Source organism: Gobius niger, assembly GCF_951799975.1.
Source record: "Gobius niger genome assembly, chromosome: 6".
In the NCBI taxonomy this organism is placed as follows: domain Eukaryota; kingdom Metazoa; phylum Chordata; class Actinopteri; order Gobiiformes; family Gobiidae; genus Gobius; species Gobius niger.
In genome coordinates, this window is record NC_136857.1 from 15242823 (window position 1) to 15263218 (window position 20396).

General features: G+C 40.1%; 1 protein-coding gene across 2 annotated transcripts in view; it reads right to left on the reverse strand.

Moving 5' to 3' along the window:
• Window positions 1-20396, reverse strand: part of cpne5a (copine Va) — a 102400-nt gene that overhangs the window by 13151 nt on the left and 68853 nt on the right. For both annotated transcript variants that reach the window (XM_079558175.1, XM_079558174.1), the window contains 4 exons: window positions 17920-17961; window positions 17750-17816; window positions 14900-14953; window positions 13076-13137 (listed from right to left, as the gene is read on the reverse strand). In XM_079558175.1, the coding sequence (XP_079414301.1) occupies window positions 13076-13137; window positions 14900-14953; window positions 17750-17816; window positions 17920-17961 (225 nt within the window). The remainder of the gene's footprint in view (window positions 1-13075; window positions 13138-14899; window positions 14954-17749; window positions 17817-17919; window positions 17962-20396) is intronic.

The following is a 20396-nucleotide window of genomic DNA, read 5'->3' on the forward strand; positions in this document are numbered from 1 at the left end:
GGTGAAAATGACCGGATACAGAAAGTAAAAGTTTTGTTTATTCACTGTGAGTTTGGACTATTTTAGATGCCTCAAAAATTGACCATTCAAAACGAAGTTCCAGCGCAAATCATTGTGTTGTTGCTTCTGTGCTACTGGTTTTGATGGTTGGAGCTTGATGAAGTTTCTCAGCTGAAATCCAATATTGTGAGATAGTGCCAAGACTTTACCAAGCCCTCAAGTGCTTGTTTACCTTCAAATTCACAAGACAAATTAGCAACTGTCAACTTTAGATATTTACATAATTTATATCTTTATAAGCATAACAATTTTTATGCACAAAAAACTTGCAAATCACTGTAATTTCCCAAATGATTTCTATAAAAGTATAATGAGATGCTGCAGCTGGCTTAATGACTTGACTGCACATCACGCTGTGGAAAGATACGACTATTAACAAGGCATCAGAGCAGCAACAAGAAAATTAGAGCAAACAGACACACATAGCTGGGGAGTTTCATTTGCTTTTCAAGTTTATGCAGAAGTATGGCGCCTTCACAAATAACGTCGGAAAGGCTTTCTGGCATCATTATTAGCCTGCCATCTACCGCACTTTTTATGGTCAATCTGGGGAAAATAACAACCTTAAAAAAAACCTTAAGAAATGTTTTATGCATGACTCTATAACTATGGTTGAAAAACCTTGATGAGAAATAAACAGGATCTAACTGGTCTCTGGATGGTTTGCTCCCAAGAAACGCGAGATCAAAGTGTTGCCTTTTTTTCATTGTGATTAACTGTGATTGCCTTCTGTGCCTCACCCCCATTCAAAAAAACTCCCCCATGAGCGGCGCACCGGCTAATATTGGCTTCCTCCAGGGGGGGTTGCGACCTCTCATTAACTGGTATTGAGTTGGAGAGCTCCCAGTTCACAAAAAGGGGACAGGGTACAATTGCCGCCGGAGCCTGGCTTTGAAAAAGGGCTGATTTTCCAAGCCGTGAGTATACTATAAAGGTTTTAATATATATATTTCAGGACAGGTGGAGAGGAGATGGGGTTACGGTTCAGCACATGGAGGAGATGGTCAAAGAGGGAAGTGTCAGTCAAACTGGTCATTAGGTCACAAGGGTGTTCGCTGAGGGGGAAACTCAGTCTCGAAGGAACGTCTATGAACCAGGATTTTCATTTAATACGGTCGAATGAGCTGGGCATTAATCTGAGAAATGATTAGATATATAGATATATAGATATATATATAGATAGATAGATAGATTGGTTTTCTTTTTCTTCCCAATGTAGATAGAGAACTAGAGGAAACACTTTCGTCTACATCACAAAATCGAAAGCAAGCCAAAGGTTTAATTTCTAAGTGGTCTTCTTGACTACCTGACTACTTTGCAAAGTTTACGCAAAATCTGCACAAACAAGCTCAGCCATCCACCAAAGGTCATTGTGTTACTCCTTTGACAGGACCCATCAAACAGCCAGACATCTATGGCTCTCTCCCATCCCTCACTCCTCCCAAACACTGTTGCCTTCTCCCCCTCAACCACTTTGTCTTCGTCCTTTTAGAGTCTGAAGTCATATTCTGGGCACCTTTGTGATTGATGCTCTGTGGCTTTGGCATCTGACGCACCTTCCCTCATTTCCTAAATTTGCCACAAGTGCATAAATCTGAGACAGGCTTCTCTATTGCAACTTAAATCCATACAAATCCCTCAGTGCAATGCGTCTTTGGGGGATGTTTCATAATGCTACCCATTCACTCTCCTCCTGTCTCCAAGTGCCAGCGCTGCCACTGGCTCGAATATCACCTTGAAATACAGCCTCAGACTTGGTTGACTTTGCCGTTGCCATTTGTAAACACCATATGGCACCTTTCTTTGTCAGGAGAAGTCCCGGTAGTCCTGGCAATCTGGTATTATGAGAATACGGCAAGTAAACATGGGAGGAAATGGAGTAGCGGTAGCCCACGGATAAACAAAAAGAGTTTGGAAAGTGGCCAAAAACACATTAATGAGACTACAGTGTGCAAGTGATTACCTGAGCATCTGAAGGGAGAGTGACAGCACTCAAGGACATAGCTGTGAGGGACATGGAAGGAATTTCTATATTTACACTGTGAGGTATTGGTATAATCCTGCCCGTGTTCACAACTTCTGACTTTGCTCCTATCCAAAATAGTTTGCAATTCTTTTTGTTGTGTTTTGGCTTTTTAATCAAAAGCAATATAGCCAAGCATTCACATGTTTTTGTGTTGTAATGTGTCAGACGCAGCCAACATGTAACAAAGGTTTATTTTTGTAGAAGTAGAAAAAAGTACCGTATTTTCCGGACTACAAATCACAGTTTTTTTCATGGTTTGGCTGGGGGTGCGACTTATACTCAGGTGCGACTTATATATCAAAATATATAATCCCACAATGTTTGTCATTTTCACACTGACAGAGGGCGCTCTAGGCTTTTATGTGCCAGTATCTGCTACTCCACTGAAGATTTAAAAAATGGTAATCGAGCAGCAGAAAAAAAGTGCGGAGTTAGTGAGGAACTTGTGAGGGACTGGCGATAAGCGGTTACTTTTACTGCAATGAAAACAAAAAAGGCTAATCGTGGACTGAAAGCTTGATGGCCACAGCTGGAGGAACGAGTTCTCAAATGGGTGCTTGGACAACGTGTTGCTGGAAGAGGCTTGTCAATGGTGCAGTTACTGGTGCAACTTATACTCCGGAGCGAATTATAAGTGTTTTTTTTTTTTTTACGTCTTTATTAAGCATTTTTTGATTGGAGTGACTTATAGTCTGGAAAATACGGTAATTTTGTTCTAGTATTGAAAGGATTCACAGAAATAAGAGCCTTCTGGTTTCGCTGAAAGATGATTAAAAAGGATTTATTACAAGGAATTGCAAATCCAAGGAGGGATAGCTAGGATCAGGATAACCTTATTCTGTAAGTATAAGGCTCTCACATTTTGATCGTAACCTTGTTTTGTAAGTACAAGTTGTAAAAATGCTTGTTTGTATCAGTTAACATCATCAAGACAACATGAGTTTAGTTCTTTCATATCAATAGAAGGTGCACTGTGTTACTGGAGTGTTTAGGGAGAGCAGAGTTTAAAAATAAAGTTTCACACATTGCTGTTGCTTATTACACATTACTTGCTTGTGAAGCTGTAAAAAAAGAAGAACCAATCAAAAGAGAGGTTGTGTTGGAGGAAGGACATTTATAAACTGATGAAAAATGATTTTAGTGTCTACATTTCAAAAGTGGTTTAATCGTTTGCCTTTTTTACATGGATTGCCCCTGCAGAGCTTCGGTAGGTGCAGAAAGTCCATGGAACAGCACTCTGCAAACATCCCTAAACCATTTCCAGCCTTTGGGACTTTCAAACATAAATATTTCAGAGTGTCCGCCCAAATCTGTCATCTCTCGGAATAAAGTTAAACGTGGAAAGGTCACATACCTGCGATTTCAAGGCAGATATTTTTATGAAACCAAAAGCACTGGAACATTCTCTGATTTAAGGTGAAAGGTTTTGCTCAACAGGAAAACAGAAAATATCACAAAATAGTCATCTCAATTTCATATTCAAGATGTTTCTACAAGCACGCTAAAAATAGTTTTCTTGTCGATGATTTCTTGGTTGAGTGAAAGTTATATAAGAAGAGCATTTTGAGTTCCAATTGCAATGTGCACCTTCAAGTGAAAAATGGCTATCTCTGCCTCCTATCTCGGCACCACATGGTATTTTGGGGATGGGACTATTAAAGCTTAATAAGACTCCACACAATGGCGTGGCTACACTTGCCATTACACGGCTGATCGCACCAAAGATTTGATTCAAAAAGAAACATTTTTCAGGGCATGATGAAGAGAATATCAATCTTTTATTAGCTCATGTGAATGAAAAAGCTTGGTGGCTTTTGGGCTTTAATTACCTCTATTTTACAATATCTTTAGCCCCGAACTGAAAGTTAATGAAAGTTAATGAGAAACCAATTCAGTGTGAAACCAGTTAGGATGTGCCTCAATGTCGGCCGAAATTGCTTTTTTACCCTCCGCTACAAAAAGAAACCGTATTAGCATTCACCTGGTAATATGAAAGGCAACAACCGCTCATTATTACCAGCTGAACCAGTCAAACCAGGCTGAATATTTCAATTTGGATTAAGTTATCTTTTGAAAATCAAATATCGCTCAGGCAGTTTCTTTGCAAAGAGTCAGTGTTCGGTTTTAGAGGGAAAAAAGGTTGTATTGAATGAGCTGTAGTTGGCAATTCCAACCTAGCTGGGTGCATGAATAACACTGATGGCCCCCTGGACCTGAGCTCAGAATGGAGACGTGTGATTTTCTGCACACTGGCTCTGAATACACAGAAGAGGACAATAGAACTAATTTAGCTGCAATGCCCAAATCAATGAGAGACTACAGGAGCTTTTGCTTTGAGGCCTGTACTGTAGGTCTTTTTTTTTTAATTGAAAGTGATAAAGTTAAAGAGTAAATCTAATAAAACACAACAGTGTATGAGGATAATCACATTTTGGTTTAGTGTCATGAGGGAGAGGGTTTAATTTTTCCTTTTTCCTTTTGGCAGCACCACAGAAAATAAAAGTGCCTCCAAGCTATGTTATTTGGCATAGTCTTTGCAATTTCTTGTGATAACACCAACACCAAGGTCTCTTCAAATCTCGAAACGTGTCACTCGGAGAGCCAACGCTCAGCTCACACAGCACAAATTTATTCGCATTTTCAAGCCTTATATACAGTGGGAGGAAAAAGTGAGTTTACACCGTGTGGAATTTCTTGCATTTCTGCCTAAATTCGTCATGAAATGTGGTGTGATCTTTTTAAAACAACAAGCATGATTAAACAGTGCTTGCTTGAACTAATACCAAGCATTTACATTTTATCATATTTTTATTGGCCATAACATGTAAACATTCACAGGAGAGGGAGGAATAAGTAAGTACACCACCTGAATCTCACTGAACTGCAGCAGTTTGCAAAGAGGAATGGTCCAAGATTCATCCTGATCGATGTGAACGTCTAATCTGCAACTACTGGAAAGCTGTTATTGTTACAAAAGAAGGGTCAGCCAGCTATTTATATAGCATATACAGGGGTTCACTCACATGCTGTTGTGAATCTCTCAGGTCTTTCTGCAAAATATCTTGATAAACTTGTGAATGCATTTTTCTATTGATGATATCAAAACAGCCCCACACCATGATTCTCACTGCACCATACTTCATAGTGGGGATAGGGTTTTGATGTTCCATGCTGCTCCATTTTTTCTTGGACCATTCCTCTTTACTTACTTATTTCTCTCTCTCCTGTGAATATTTTCATGTTATGGCCATTGAAAATATGATAAAATGTAAATGTTTGGGTGGTATTAGTCAAGCAGACACTGTTTAATCATTCTTGTAATTTTAATAAGGATCAGACAACATTATCTGACAAATTTAGGCAGAAATGTAATAAATTCCACATGGTGTACTCACTTTTTCCTCCCACTGTATCTTACACAAAACAGCTCTTTACGCGGAATCTAAAAAACAACAATTGAAACACAGATCGCAACAATAACACGTTCTTTATACAGGCTAAACACAACAAAGATCGCATACTCTTATCGATGCCCATTAGGCCGAAGACTCAAACCTAACACACAGGAATCAGAATGGGTTTCGTGAAAACTGACCATGAACCAGGTCCTGATTGGGTTCTGATCAACTGGGATTCTAAAACACTTAATCTGTGTTCACATGAAACAACTTAATCTGTGTGATTCCACTATAATCTTGATGCATCTATAATTGCAGATGCTATTGTATGCCTCAAACATAAACTAATTGGTCTCCCCGCCCCCTTGTTACAGTTTGACCGTCCCACCGGGAGCATGGCCTTTCTTATAATGAGCTGCAAGTTTGATGATTCCGCATTTTTAGTTATTTAAGGGTGATGGGTCACTTTTGTTCAGTGGGTGTGGGACTCCTCTCTGGCAGAAACCGTTATTAAGGCTGTGCAAATAAACCTGACCCAACTTAACGACTGGCCACCAGAGAGAACTCATTTCCAGCGATGCAAAAACTGCTGCTTCAGATGCGCTAAATCTCCCAAACAACGTATTGGATTTCTATGCTTCCCATACGCTTAATCCGCTTTGAGTATTCATTGTTTTATACCTTTGACGTAAGCGCCGCTAGTTTTGTTTACTTCCCTCGTCCTTCCGCGCTGCAATCTTTGTATCTTTTTGACTCTGCTGCTAATGGAAAATCATGTCTTTAAATTTGGTTATTCATGAATGTGCTGATCCGATGTGGGCGAGTGAGGTAATATTTATGCATTACTTTGACAAAATCTGTGAGGTTAGTGCAGCTGCGGCATTGTTGATGATGCAAGTGGCGCGTAAAATCATATTGTTTCTAAAGCTTGGCAAAATGTGAAAGCAATGTCTTGCGAATGGTACAGGTGGGATTAGGAATGAATAAGAAAACAGACAGAGCATATGGTCTGATTAAATTTGCATATAATAACTCAAAGGCCGAAGAGGCAATTAAAAACAGGTTTGAGAACATGAAGTGATAAAGATAAGAATGTTTGTTTGCACACTGTTTTCTTCATGTCGACCAAATACACAAAACACTGCACTCTTCTGTCAAAAGCACAAACACAAATAAGTAAGTCTAAACCGTAAAAACAAATCCAAAAATAGAAGTCTCTGTCTGTAAAAATGGTCTATTCAGAATTGGGGCTCTATAACTTTTGAAAGAAAGTCACATGCTTTGCTTCTCTCTTGTTTTCTTAATGAAACTTGAGGGACAGTGGGCAGATGGCGACTTCATTAAGAAGACTCACTAAACATTTGGCGAACAATGACAAGTTGCAACACATCCATCTTTTAGACATCCTTCAGACAACTTAACTGAGAGGAAGAATCTTCATAAAATCACCGACTACAGCTGGTGAAGCATAATCAAATTAATTGAGCTACATTTATTGTGTAAGCCTGAACTTATACACTGTACACTATTAAAAATGCTTAATGCACAACTTTGCGTTTAATGTTGCGGCGAATTTCTAGCATGTGCAGTAATAAATCACCCTCAATTACAGTCAGCATACTCCAGTGGGTCATAAAAAATGATATACCACTATAACATTACATCATTTTGTTTTTATGAGTCAAATTAGCTTCAGTACAGTGCTTGCTTAGCTTAGACTACACAGACCGTTTTTGTAAATAACTATTGACAACGATTACACACAGATCTCCAAAGGGAATATCTGAGCACAAAACCTTTCAAAGGAAGAATCATTTGATATTTTGAAACATGAGTCTTTCAAAAGGGTTGCCTTAATTAATCGGGGGAGTGTATACCCCGCTGTGGTGGATCTTTGCATCTCATTTGATAATTGAAAAAAAGAAATCATTTCAAAAAGCATTCAAAAAGGAGCATCGCTTGTCTGCGATTTTGCAATTCACGTGGAAGTACACAATCTTTTGATCAGACGACGAGTAGATTTGTATCAAACATATTACTTCTCTTATCTGAATCTTTCATAACTTTGTATGAGCGGAGAGGCTCTCAAATGCTTTTATCTTTTTCCCGTCTGACATGTTCGCCATAGAAATGTCCTGTGAAAGACGCTTTGTACTTTTGGCAGAACAGGAGCTCTGCTTTACCGACAATGCCTTCAAAAAACACTTTTGAAACATGACCACTATTTGTCCAAGACTAAACCTGAACATACCACACAAGATAAAAGGCAAAAATCACTTAAAGGTAATTTTTATAGGTTGCGCTCTAATCGGCTCAGGTGGCTGTGGCTGCTTATGAAGACACAATATGAACTCAGTCATTTAACGATTAGAGGCTGAGGTAGCACTAATGCGGACTTGATTGCCATTGGGGGACTGGGCCCAAACTGGTTCAAGCCAACATGTTCATCTCATATCTGGGGACATCACCGTCATGCTTATAAAATCTTTACAAAAAAGAGCGTGCCGTGCTGTAAAAACAGACAAACCGCAAAAACTAGTAAAGTTTAAGTGGGTCAGGACATCACTAAGAGCATTCGCCACAGGTTAGCGTTACTGTCTGCACTTTTCAACTAATGAGGTTACAAAAGTTTGTAAAGTGTTTATCTGGGTTTTTCGGTGAATATTAATTAAACGCTTGGACAAAACAAATGAATAATTCAAGCCCGTGTATATACTTATAAACAAGGAGTGACACTTGTTTTACTGTTTGCTGTATCAGTGGCCTTCGGTGCGGGGTGTCCCATAATTCTTGACAAATGAGATTCCACGGGGAGGTAAAGGGATGTAGTAAAATACACATAGTTCACAAAGGCTACTACACTGTGTCCATCTGTGAGAGCTGTGGGACAGAACTAGGACAGGCCTAAAACCAGGGCAGCCACTGATCCGCTGAGGAACACGTCCGCATCTGACAGGTTGTCCGCCCTTCGTTAAGCTCTCACATCTCCTCCATATTTTATCAGGCTCATTCATATTCATTTCTACTCGACTTGTGGCCGTCGATGAAAGAGAAATCCTTCAGGGAAACACTATACGATGAAAATAGTCAACAACAAAGCAGTGTTGTCACAAGGTTAAAATAAGAAAAAACAACACAAAAAACCCAACTCAATGCCAGCTATGATGAATCTCACTAAAACGATTTAAACCAGACTGATAAAAATCTAATTTTCCAACTATTCATGATTTCCCAATCAAACAAGGTATGAGGTGGATGCAGATATGAGTCAGAGCAAGTTTCAATCTTACAGTATTAAAGCTTGAATGACTCATTTTCTAACTGGGTTTTTGTTGATTAGTTGCAGTGATGGCATGGCCCACTCTCATTAAGGCTGGATGGGAATAGCGCACATCTGAAATTGAACCACAAATTGCTTGACACAGAGAGTTGTTTGCTGGTGCTTTACATATTATTTTGCTGGATTAAAAGAAGTGGGGAAATGCGCTCGGCAAGTATATGTAAGCCTATACATAGTAGTATATTAAATATCATTTTATTTTTTATTTATTTAAATCGTACTGATTATTCTTTCTTTTTTACATAAAATAATACTGATAAGAAAAAATCTTCCATCCTCAGACAATTGAAAAGGAGCACAAAGAAGACAAACTTATATTATGTGCCCCTTTCTCCAAAACAAACAAACAAACAACATTTTCAAGATGGTTTGAAGTAGCAACTCGTCAGTCACACACACAAAAATCACATTTGCATACACACAGGATTTTTGCATTCTGTGTGTATGCAAGAATGTCCTTGTCCAACAAAACTATATGGCAACAATAACTTAAGTTATTAAGTAAGTAGGTTTATTTAGTAGTTCTGCACGATTAATCAAAATATGTTGATTATAACCACAATAAACAAATTGCTTATTGCTGCCAGATAAGGGCTAGAGTTAGGTTTAACAATTATCCATATTCAAATCTCAAAGCATATTGACTGAGCTTACAGCCTATATGCCAGTGTGATACCACATTTGAAAGCCAAGACCTTCTAGTTTCTAAAAATATGTGTAAGATCTGTGTGACTGAAAACACAACTTACATCACATAACCCTAACCCCTCACCCTAAACCTAATCAGTGGAGTGGGAATTAACAGGTTAAAATGCAATTATTTCGTGGTCCTCAAGCTTTTCACACCAGATAATGTGTCATAACATTTTTGATCATCCAAGACACCAAGCCAAGTTCAAAGTCACACTAACTCAACATGTACCCATCATTAGAGACTCGAATGTAGACCCTTAGTGCCTTGACATTTATAACAGTCTCAGTTCTAACTGAGATATATAATATATATATATATATATATTGTCGTCCTTGTAGATTGGTGTAACAAATATAGAAAACGATGAAGGGAAAAAGAAGGGAAATAAGTACTCCTCCCTGGACTGCGCTTTAAGCTTTGTTTACTCAGATAGCTATCAGATTCCTGCAATAAATCACAGAGTAAAGAACGAGTTGAGCCTTATTTTGGGCAGCAGTGAGCGGATCAACAGAGAAAAGTGAGAGCGGTTGGGGGCACAGTATATCCTGACCAATCAGCAGAGACCTCACACCCCTATCTGGTCCACTGTCACAGCAGTATAACAGCAGGGTAACAGCTTCCCCTCAGGCCATCAGACTATTGAACTACTAATGGACACTCTCTACCACCTCATTTTACACACTGGCACTTTTACACTAGGGATACTGCGACTGTTTAGAAAACAGATCTGTTTGCACACATCACTCTGTACAATGAACCGTGTGCTATGGTGTATATAATGTTACACTGATAAAATGTGTACTCAGCATGTTAGCATCTAAAATTACAACTAAATATTTAGCATTGCCCCAAAGTAGGTTTACGAAGTGTTACTTGGTGGGTATAGAGAGTGGTCACATTTATTTGATTATCCGGTGTCTGCATACACTGGTGTATGAATGAGAGACTGAATATGGTTCCTTTCCTGTTTGGGCCTAAGAATCTCATTTCCAGGAGGCCTAGCACCAGAAGGGAAGGGAACCTATTGTACATGCTTTTAGTGGTAGGGAAAACCGGAGTACCCGGACAAAAAACAAAGGCTGCTTGTAGCAGAGATTCACGAGGACGAAGCTAGGGGCATTGCTGTAGTACCTCCACATAGTGGCTGCAGAACAAGCTAGTTTTACATTGCATAGCATTGAACTTTAGACACGTTCTAAACAACTATAAAGCCTGGTGCCTATTTTTTTTTAAATTCAACAGCTAGATATTGCTCCTGTGATAACGCTGGGTTAGGCACAATTAAAGAGACCATGCTGGTTTTCATAAGAAACATTTTAGAAATCTCGTAGACTAATGAGGGCTGGACTGTTAGCATTGGAGCTGCACGGCTATGACTGAACTATGACTGCCTTTTTAGGAACATGCTTCACAAGCTTTATATTTAAATATGTGTGATGTTTTATCTTTGTATAATGTGTTTTAATGTTTTGACTAGTTCTCAGAATTGCAAGACAAATTTACCCACGGGTATAATTAAAGTAACCTAACCTAACCTAACCTAAGAGCTGGGGAGGAGGAGTCTGTAAATCCGTCATGATTTGAGAGAGGAATGACGGCCTATTAGTAATATATCTATGACAAAAACCCATGCAGACACGGGGAGGACATGCAAACTCCGCACATAAAGGCCCCTATCCGGCCCAGGGATCAAACCTGGGGCCTTCCTTCTGGCACAGTGGCCCAGTATCACCATCGATAAGCAGCTAATTGGTAATGACAATGTTATGAATAACAACATACTCGGTGTAGCCTTTGTATAGGTGTTTTGCATATTTGAATCTGTAAACAACAATGAATACTGAAACCAGAGCCCCGGCTACATCTGGTCCACACAGCAGGGATCCGTACAGATTTTATGTCGTGCCTCTCACATTGGGGACCAAAAAAAAAAAAAAAAAGAGGGCTTACATTTCAACAGCTGTCACACATGGCACAACTCATCAGGATGCACTTTTATCACATCTTTCTGTAAAAATTGGACCAACATGTGTCCCACTAAAACACAATTTCAAAGAGAATTGGGATATTTGATAGGCTGTATCTTTGAACACACCATAAATTGGAGGCTGACAGTTCGATGTTGTCGCAGACGTGTTTAATCAGATAGAGACAACAGCACAGAGGAATCTCCAGAGACAGAGACATGTAGAATCTCTTTAATGATAATCACAAGTGCCAACAGAAACACTGGGCCCCTGCCAGCTCACTGCAGCACTCGCACTCATTGGGATCCTGCTTATGTTATTCCTCTTCATATTTTACACAACATCTGATCAGTTTCATTCATCTCAAATTGAAATCTCTTCAGTCAAAACAAAAACTAAATGTGCCGAGTGAATCTTTGTTGTTTAATCTTCTTTAGATTATGGACTGACGTTATAGTGCACATTAACTGTTGTCAATTGTTGTGATGACGTATATCATTTTGATGTGTTATATTTGTTTCATCTGTTATCGGTACAAATTTGCATCATATACAGTATTATACCGTATGTTTTTTTATCGACAACAAGATTTAGTTACTTGTAGAAACTATACGACTCAAAATCGAAATTTATTGAATGTATGACACTTTTCAATTCATATTGCATTTATATTTCACTGAACTGACTGTGACTGTTATGGATCGATTTAACATTAAAGCAGAACTAAGTAACTCATGCCCCTAGAGGCCAATAAGCGCCACATGTTGTGTTTTTTTACTCATTAATTGTCCATGAGAGTAAATACTACGCTGACAGAAAAGACAAAGGGAGAGAAGGATATTGTTCATCCAATTACACATTGGAGATACTTTTTTTCACTCAAACTTGGCTGTAAATACTGTTTAAGTGGCGCTAGCCCGCAGTTAGCTTTGCCCGTTAGCCTGTTAGCTTCTTCTTCGTGATTCCATTAGTGTGTATTGGTGGCTCCAACCCGATGCAGGGAAGTCGCAAGTGCGGTTTTCTGGACAGAGACACCAGGGGAAGATGAAAGACCCCCCCCCAGTCATCCCATAAACTCTTGTATTACCCCCAGAGGGACTACGAAAAGGATTTATTATGGTAAACAAGTTACTTAGTACTGCTTTAAGGATCTGTCAAGTTAAAGCAACAAGATTTAGTTACTTCTAGAAACTAAACCACTCAAAATCCAAATGTATATAACGTATGATACTTTTCTATTCATGTTGCCTTCATATTTCACTGAACTGAGGGCGAACCGACTGTGACTGTTAGTTAATTTGAAAAAGCACAACTGACAGCTTTGTACTATAAAACATTTTTCTTTCCTTTGTTGAGAGACTGTTCTTGGGAGCAACCCTTCATGTGTTCAGTAAAATCCCTTGCTTTAAGCTCCCACACACTGCCAAGCATAGATGGGTGAGTGGTGAAAACCTGGACCCCATATAATTTCATGTTTTTGGTCAAAGCAAGCAGTTGAATGCGTTTCGATTGCTCCCTGGTTGGGTCTTGTAGACAGATGGAAGGGTCAACAGGGTCATGAGAGGTTATTAAAATGTAAATTTGACTTACCCTCCTTTGATATAATCCAGGAACGTGTGATCCGACTCCACGTTGAACGACAACAAGGACACCTGAGGGGAGAGCGGCCCAAACAAATCATCTTTAGCTCTGTAATTAAGCCATTCCCGCGCCCCCACATTACCCGCTGACCTCGCCTATAGCCGCCCACTAAATAACTTATCTCTGCAGAATGATACGCACGGCCCAAATGGCATATTAGTATTAGCATCACAGAGGAGCCATCATCAGAGGAGCGCACTGGTGTCGGGGGGTTGTGATGGATAACTGGCCTCAGATTTTAATTACGCTGCCACTCGGATCAGCAGGAGCAGCCAAAGTAGTGCGCCAGACGAGATAATGTGCATAGTTTGGAAATACTGTCACGTCAACTCAATGATCGCTCACTAATAGCAGTCTTTAAGATGGACTTCTCCCCGTTTAACATAACGGAAATGTTTTACAAATTTACTTAGTTATTTCAATATAGGCGAATAGAGAATAAGGCTTGCGTCACTCGGGGTAAACACATTCTGCTAGATTTATTAGACTAATGCATCACAGCAGACAGGGATTGTCAAGAGGCAGTGGAAGCTGGTGTCTTTTTTCACTGTAAGTTAACTGCTCAAACTTTGTGACTGTTTAATATTGTAGGCTCGTAACAATTCATTTTCATTGCGGGATCATCAGCCACAAAAGCAATAGCACCCAAGTCAATCTTATCGTCCTCTTTCTTTTCTAACACTTTATGTCTCCCCTTTAGTCTCTTTTATAGAGAACTAATCGGACGACAGAGGCTTAGTGCTTAAAGCATTTGATCACACAGCCAAAGGCAATTTGAATCCAGTGACACTTCACTCCCCTTTGTATGAGCAAGTAGGTGACGCTTTCTTCAGTCTCCCTCATGGCAACTGGTGCTACATGTACACTGCCTGACCAAAGAAAAGGTCGTCACCTAGATTAAAGGCTCATTCATAAAATGTCTTCAGTTACAAGATGTTTCCATGGCTACAAGGCAAAAACGTCGAAGTGCTCCTAGGTGTTATTATGCCTTACAATGTAGTGCCCCTTTTTGTCCTCGTAGATGATCGACATGTTCAATTTTATGCAACTATACTTGGATCGTGTATCTGCTCACGTAATTGTATTTAATCACACACAAGGATGAGAGAAATATAATTTCAAACCATTCACATGGTTTAGCAAAAAAAAATCTTGACACTTGAAAATGGAAGCTTCTAACTTCACCCCCGTTTGGGTCCATAGGAATATGCTGGAGAGGCTAAATACTAAGCGCCAGGATTCATCTGGCTCACATTGTAAAAGAGTGGTTATCCTTTTCATGGATTGGCCAGCACTGAGTCCAGATTTTAACCCAGTGAAAATCTTTGGGATGTGCTGGAGGGGGCTTTGCGCAGTGATCGCATTCTCCCATCATCAATACAACATATCTGGATCTTTGGACATTGCATGAGTGTATTAAATCTACAGCGAATGTGTGCTCCAAATATTAGCATGTTTTTTTGGTCAGGCATTGTAGCTTGGCACCATGTAATGTAGAGTGACAGTAATAATTTACTCTTGCTAGAGACAACTAAATCTTAATGTAAATCTCTCCCGTATTCACTCTCCCTCCTTTGAACTTGATTAAAAATGTCATTCCTACTTCTCCAAGTGAACTAGAAGCAATTTCTTCTGAGCCACTGTCGCTACCCATACAGTGCCATAGCTGCTCATCCACCTTTCATTCGGTTCTAATTTACTCAACATATCTCACGAACCAAATACTACACAACTAAATAAATCGACAACTAGTTTTGGTCTTATTATCCTTACCGTTCCTGAGTTGATGTATCTTTTCTTCTTGAGTTTCTTCTTGGCATTCACCACCTACAATAGAAAAAGCAAAGAAAAAAGTAATCTTGTGAATAGATTTTTGCTTTTTGCCCTCCACAGACACACACACCACATCTCTGTCCTCCTACCTCTGTGTCTATATGTCTAATGGTGCATACAGCCTGAATCCAATAAGAGCAGTGGTGTAGGTGAGAGCGAGATAGCATTGATCAAGCCCAGTAGCGGGACAGGCCTTATATGAAAGGATTTTTACTCAGCTGGAGGCTCAGACGCAGCAATGTGCTTTCCTCGGTGCATTGTAAGCTTCAGGGCATTTAGAAACATGTTCCTCTCTGTGTGTAAATATTGACTGATAAAAATAATGAATTTTATAGAGTGTGTTATAATAGAGGCGGGCTTAAAATATGACAGCGATAAGAAAAGCAAGTGCAAAAACATCTCAGTTGTGTATCTCTAGCAGCTGCTTGAAGGAATGCACCTGCAAATCTTATAAAACCATGTTTTATTCACGAGGCAACATGGGCAACATGTTCAGGTGCAGAATGTAGCATATTTCAGTATTCCTGCTGCGGACTCGTTTGCATGTCACAAAAACATAATCAGCAACAACGAAGGAGAGAAAACAAAAATCCTCTCAAAGTTTCTTATATCACTAGATTATGTAATTGTAAAAGTGAAGACAACTTTCATATATTTTCCATGTTAGAAACAACATTGTGTTTTATTGTTTGCATGACCTTAATGTTTTTCAGATGGGCTTCAAAGTGAAACAGCCATGAAACAACAGAATGGTTTCAGCCGACAGTAATGCTGACAACATGTGTCAAGGTAGAGCCCAAGTCAAGTCAAGTTACGTATGATTATCCTAAGTGTTGCCAAAATCCAACTCATAATGAACCATCTGAAATGGTAAAACGAACTGTCAACTATTTCAATGCTATAAGAATTTGCTTCATTCTGTTTGATTGCGTGTGCTGTTTGAGTTTTTCTTTTGTTTTTAAAAAGAGTAACATGGACATTAGTGTGTTAAGTTGTATCCTAAGGGGATACTTTCAAACACAACCACATAAAAGCAACTGGATTTCTCTTCCTATCACCTCCTGCCCACATATTATCTGACCCTCTCCAACACTCTCCACGCTTGTTACACTATGACAGTCAGGCTACGTCACACACGCATCACCCTCAATTACACCCGACCATGTTAGCATTAGCCGCCTGTCAGTGCCACTCACACCGCTGATGTTTGTGTGGGCCGAGTGCACATACTTTTCACTTTACTTTAAAACACTAGCAACACTGGCAATGACCTATTCACACATGTTTTGGATCAAATACGAAACTTTGGCAATGCAGAGTCTTGAGGGCAACAACTTATGACACTAACAAATCAAGATTATTGGTTATGTTAAGATTTCTACTTTTGTATTCAACGAGGCTTTTAAGGTGAGCATTTGTAATGCCCTGTTGAATAAATTTGCAAAAAAGACAATATATTAACGTTTTAAACAGCTTTTGTTTTTAAATCTATGAAGGGCACTATTGATAAAAGTTCAAGTCCGCTACAGTTAATGTAGTTGTGGAGCTTGTTTCTATGGTCTGCAGAGGACAGGGCTGGGGCAGTGATTTAAGGACAGACCGGGTGTTTGAGGGAAGTGAAAAGAGCAATTTTAAAACTTATGTGATTTAATGTCGGATAAAAGCTTGAGCTGAACACCTCACAGAAGAAGAGACTCAAAAGATAGCATAATACAATGTGAAAATATGTCAAAGGCTTAGTGCAGTGTTCACTAAATCCAAGGGTTTTGCCAAGACGGAGATATATTCATGCAAAAAAAAACTAAAACCCTGATATTATGATTTTCGGCTTGTTCACTTCAGGAGAAGTCCTGGCAAAATCCTCTGACAACATGCATGGCGAAAGGTAATGCAAGTCAAAGTCTTTTCTTATTCTGCACTACCCTAGACCTTTGCAAGAACAAATTCACAAATGAAAAACCCCTTGAAAATGTCAAGGTAAATATCATCCTTATCTTGTTCCATGCAACACCAGTGATATGGCAAACAAGGTGGCGCCGGACGGCTGTACTTGGAATTTCCTCATTAAAATTCCGAGCTTTGGTGAAGGGTAATTGATGCGTCTTTAGTGCCATGTCAGCGGTGTGAAAAGGCCTGCTGGGGTCGCCTCTCTCCTCTCTTCTCAACCCCCGTGCACTTCTCCCTTGCCCCGCTCTGCCCCTCCTCAAACCACCTCCTCCATGACTAATTCAGAGCCTAATGTAACATGGCAAGTTTTCTAATGAGCCAAAATCAAGTGAGCCTCCGAGCAAACGCCGCAGCAACACCAAATCTGACCCTCGGAGAACTTAGCCGGATAAAGGACCCCCGTTTTAATCAAGAGTAGCTTTCCAATCAGTATTCGGGACATGCCGTTTCTGTGGCACCATTTAACCTACCACCTGCTCAACGTCAGGCGAAGACAGATAGGGCTACAGGTTATTTCACAAAAGAGGGAGTGTGTTTTTGAACTTGCCTGACCTTGCCGTTCAAAAGAGCAGGCATATTTGCTCCGTAATACAGGCTTGTTTAATATTTTGCCCTCTAAAGTTTAAACTTTGCACCATCTGCAGCCCTTTGGCACAGCAATTTTTATATCTAAGACTCACATTTCTCTACCACTAATAGCTACATGTCCATAAAACAACAGGCTGTCAGTGAAAAGGGTCAGAATGCAGAGGTCAGACATGCTGCAAAGTGCAAGTATAGAGTAAAATAATGTGCAGTGGTCAAACGTTGTCCATCACTTGTGCATGGAGGGCTGGGACTCACCTCAAAGACACACTGGCCCCGGCACAGTTGATTGTAGCAGGTAGTAAATTCACCAATGAAGTCATGGCTGCGGGAGCGAAACAAAAGAAACAATTCACGTCAACCAATAAGTTAAGATAAGATAAGTTGTCAACTAGTCTGGGTTGGGTGAACAAAGAAACCACCCTTACCTTCCATCTCTGTCCCAGTCATAGATTTCCACTTTGATCGACCTGGAAGGCACAGCACACAGCGGCAACATTGAGACAGTTTTCTTGTCATAAACATTTCAAAGCTCATGGGGAAAATCTTACAGCTACAAACAACAGTCAAGGGACGGAAAACTGTGCCCCCCCCCCAGACTTGTTCACACAAAACAACCCACAATTTATGAAATATTACATAACCGCAAATGGAAAAAGGATTTGAAATAAACACCCTAGGATTTCTAAATGTAAAAATGGACTAAAGTGTGGAATTGGTTAAAAATGAAGAGTGCCAGATCTGATCAGCAGTCGTCAGTCATGTGTGACAGGTCCAGCAGCAGGCGGGACGGGGCGGAGGTGGGGAGTGTTGGAAGCCCCACTGTCCTCTGCCCTAACCTCATCCCATCTGCACCAAATGAATCCACTGCGTTCATGTTGAGTGCAGGGGAGATAAGGCTTGTCTGGTTGCTATCTGCATGTAGGGTCTAAACGCTAGTGTTGAATGACAGACAAATAAGCAAATGTGTTTTGACATTCAAACCACAGCAGCACATGAAGCCTGGGCACTGTGTCAAACACCATCAGCTTTGTGCGGCAGTAGTTTTCTCCCGGGAGATGAGTAAAGACATCATAAACTCTCTCAGTTGTAGCTCAGATGTAGTTGTTGTTTTGGGTAGGAGAACTAATTATGGCCTGTTAATATACATTCTTTCTGTCTTCTTCGAACCGTCTAAAACAACCACGTATTGGATCCATTGAAAAATCTACCCAAAGTGAGAGTGTATGGTTCTCAGTCTCTATAGCATTTGATGAACTATATTTCACTGTACACACCATCAAACACTTAATAATCACCAACCCAAGAGACCAAAAATGATGAAGCAGCGCTTTATTTGCAGTTGCAGCACCCGATCTTTGCAGTATTGTTCCTATTAGACTGATTAAAGATATTAAAAAGATAAAATGTAAAAACACAACCGCTATTCGGAAATTGTTTGGGTAATAATTTACATTTTGGGGGTTATAAAATGAACACCAGCGGTAAGAGGAATTGTCCCTTGTGCCTACCTTGTACTGCTGACATTTTGGAAAGGCAGTGCAGATTCAAAATTGCAATTGATTTTTGGCAAATACCTTGCCATGTCACTGACCCAATTAGCCCATGCCCCAGCTGAGCCGGACAGCCAAAACCACCACTGCTGTCGTCTGGAGTGGATGGGCCGAAAGCTTGACGAGACAATTTGAGCATATGTTCTAAACCCCATGCACAGTCACCTGTCAGCATCCACAGACCAGCAATCTCCACTCTCTACCCCTTATTGTGATTTTCCCGTCTATCTCCCAAGAGGCCTGTTACTTGCTGCACAGATTCTGATAAGATACAGGAAATGCCACCCGAGCAGCCAATCAAACGCCCCGAAAAGACGTTTGTGCAAATCGATGGCGACACCGGCGAGGTGGCATGTAGCTGGAGATCGGGCTGTTTAAACTGCAGATAAAATAACAGGAGAAAATCAATGGAGTCTAAATTTGACACACTCAAGTTTGTTCTGTAAGGCGCAGATTTTCTCACTGAAAGTCAGAACTGTCAAGGTGCTACCAAAAAGAGACAGTTGAAAATAGGACACTGCACTGTAAAAGGATTGTGGAAAGTACAAAGCTGAAGCACTATAGCATCAGTTTGTCATGCCTGTATTGCTTTAAAAAATAACTTTATGGATATTTTTGGGAGGTAGTCAGACATTTGGATCAGGATTTACCTTTTTTTGGATTGATTATCAAATCAGTGTTAATGATCATTTAGGCTTAAATTTACTCTTATAATGAAGCTTTACGCTTCCAAATTGTCACCATGTCCCTCCTCGCTAAATGAGATGGGGAACGCTTGGCTGCTGTTACAATCCGACAATGATTCGGAACCTTTTAACCCATCGTTAAGGTAAAAGATGTGGACTTTATAGCCCCCAAAGGGAAATTTGTCCTCTGAATTCAGCCTATCCTTAAAACAGTGTCTCGGGTCAACTTGCAAGGAGAAGTGGGCAACCCCAGTGCAGCGACAGGGATCCATCTCCAGATCTTAAAGGAACAAGCCACCGTTTTTCCACACTGAGATATGTTCTTACCTGAGCTTGGACGAGTTGATGTGTACCTGTCTGGTCTTTGTGCGTGCGCTCAGTCATGCAAAAAGACCAAAGATGTTGCTAGCATTTAGCCTCTCCTCCTCTCCTCTATGGGGCCAAACGGAGGTGAAGTTAGAAGCGACCAAGCTCTTCCGCATTTCCTCTATTTGAACACAGTTACGTTACACGATCCAAGTATAGTTACACAAAATTGAACAACGTCAATTTTCTAAGTGGATAAAAAGGGGAACTATATTGTGAGGCGTACTAATACCTTTGGAGCCCTTCGACGTCTGCGCAGTAATATCTTCACTTTACTGCAACATGAAAAAAATCAGCATG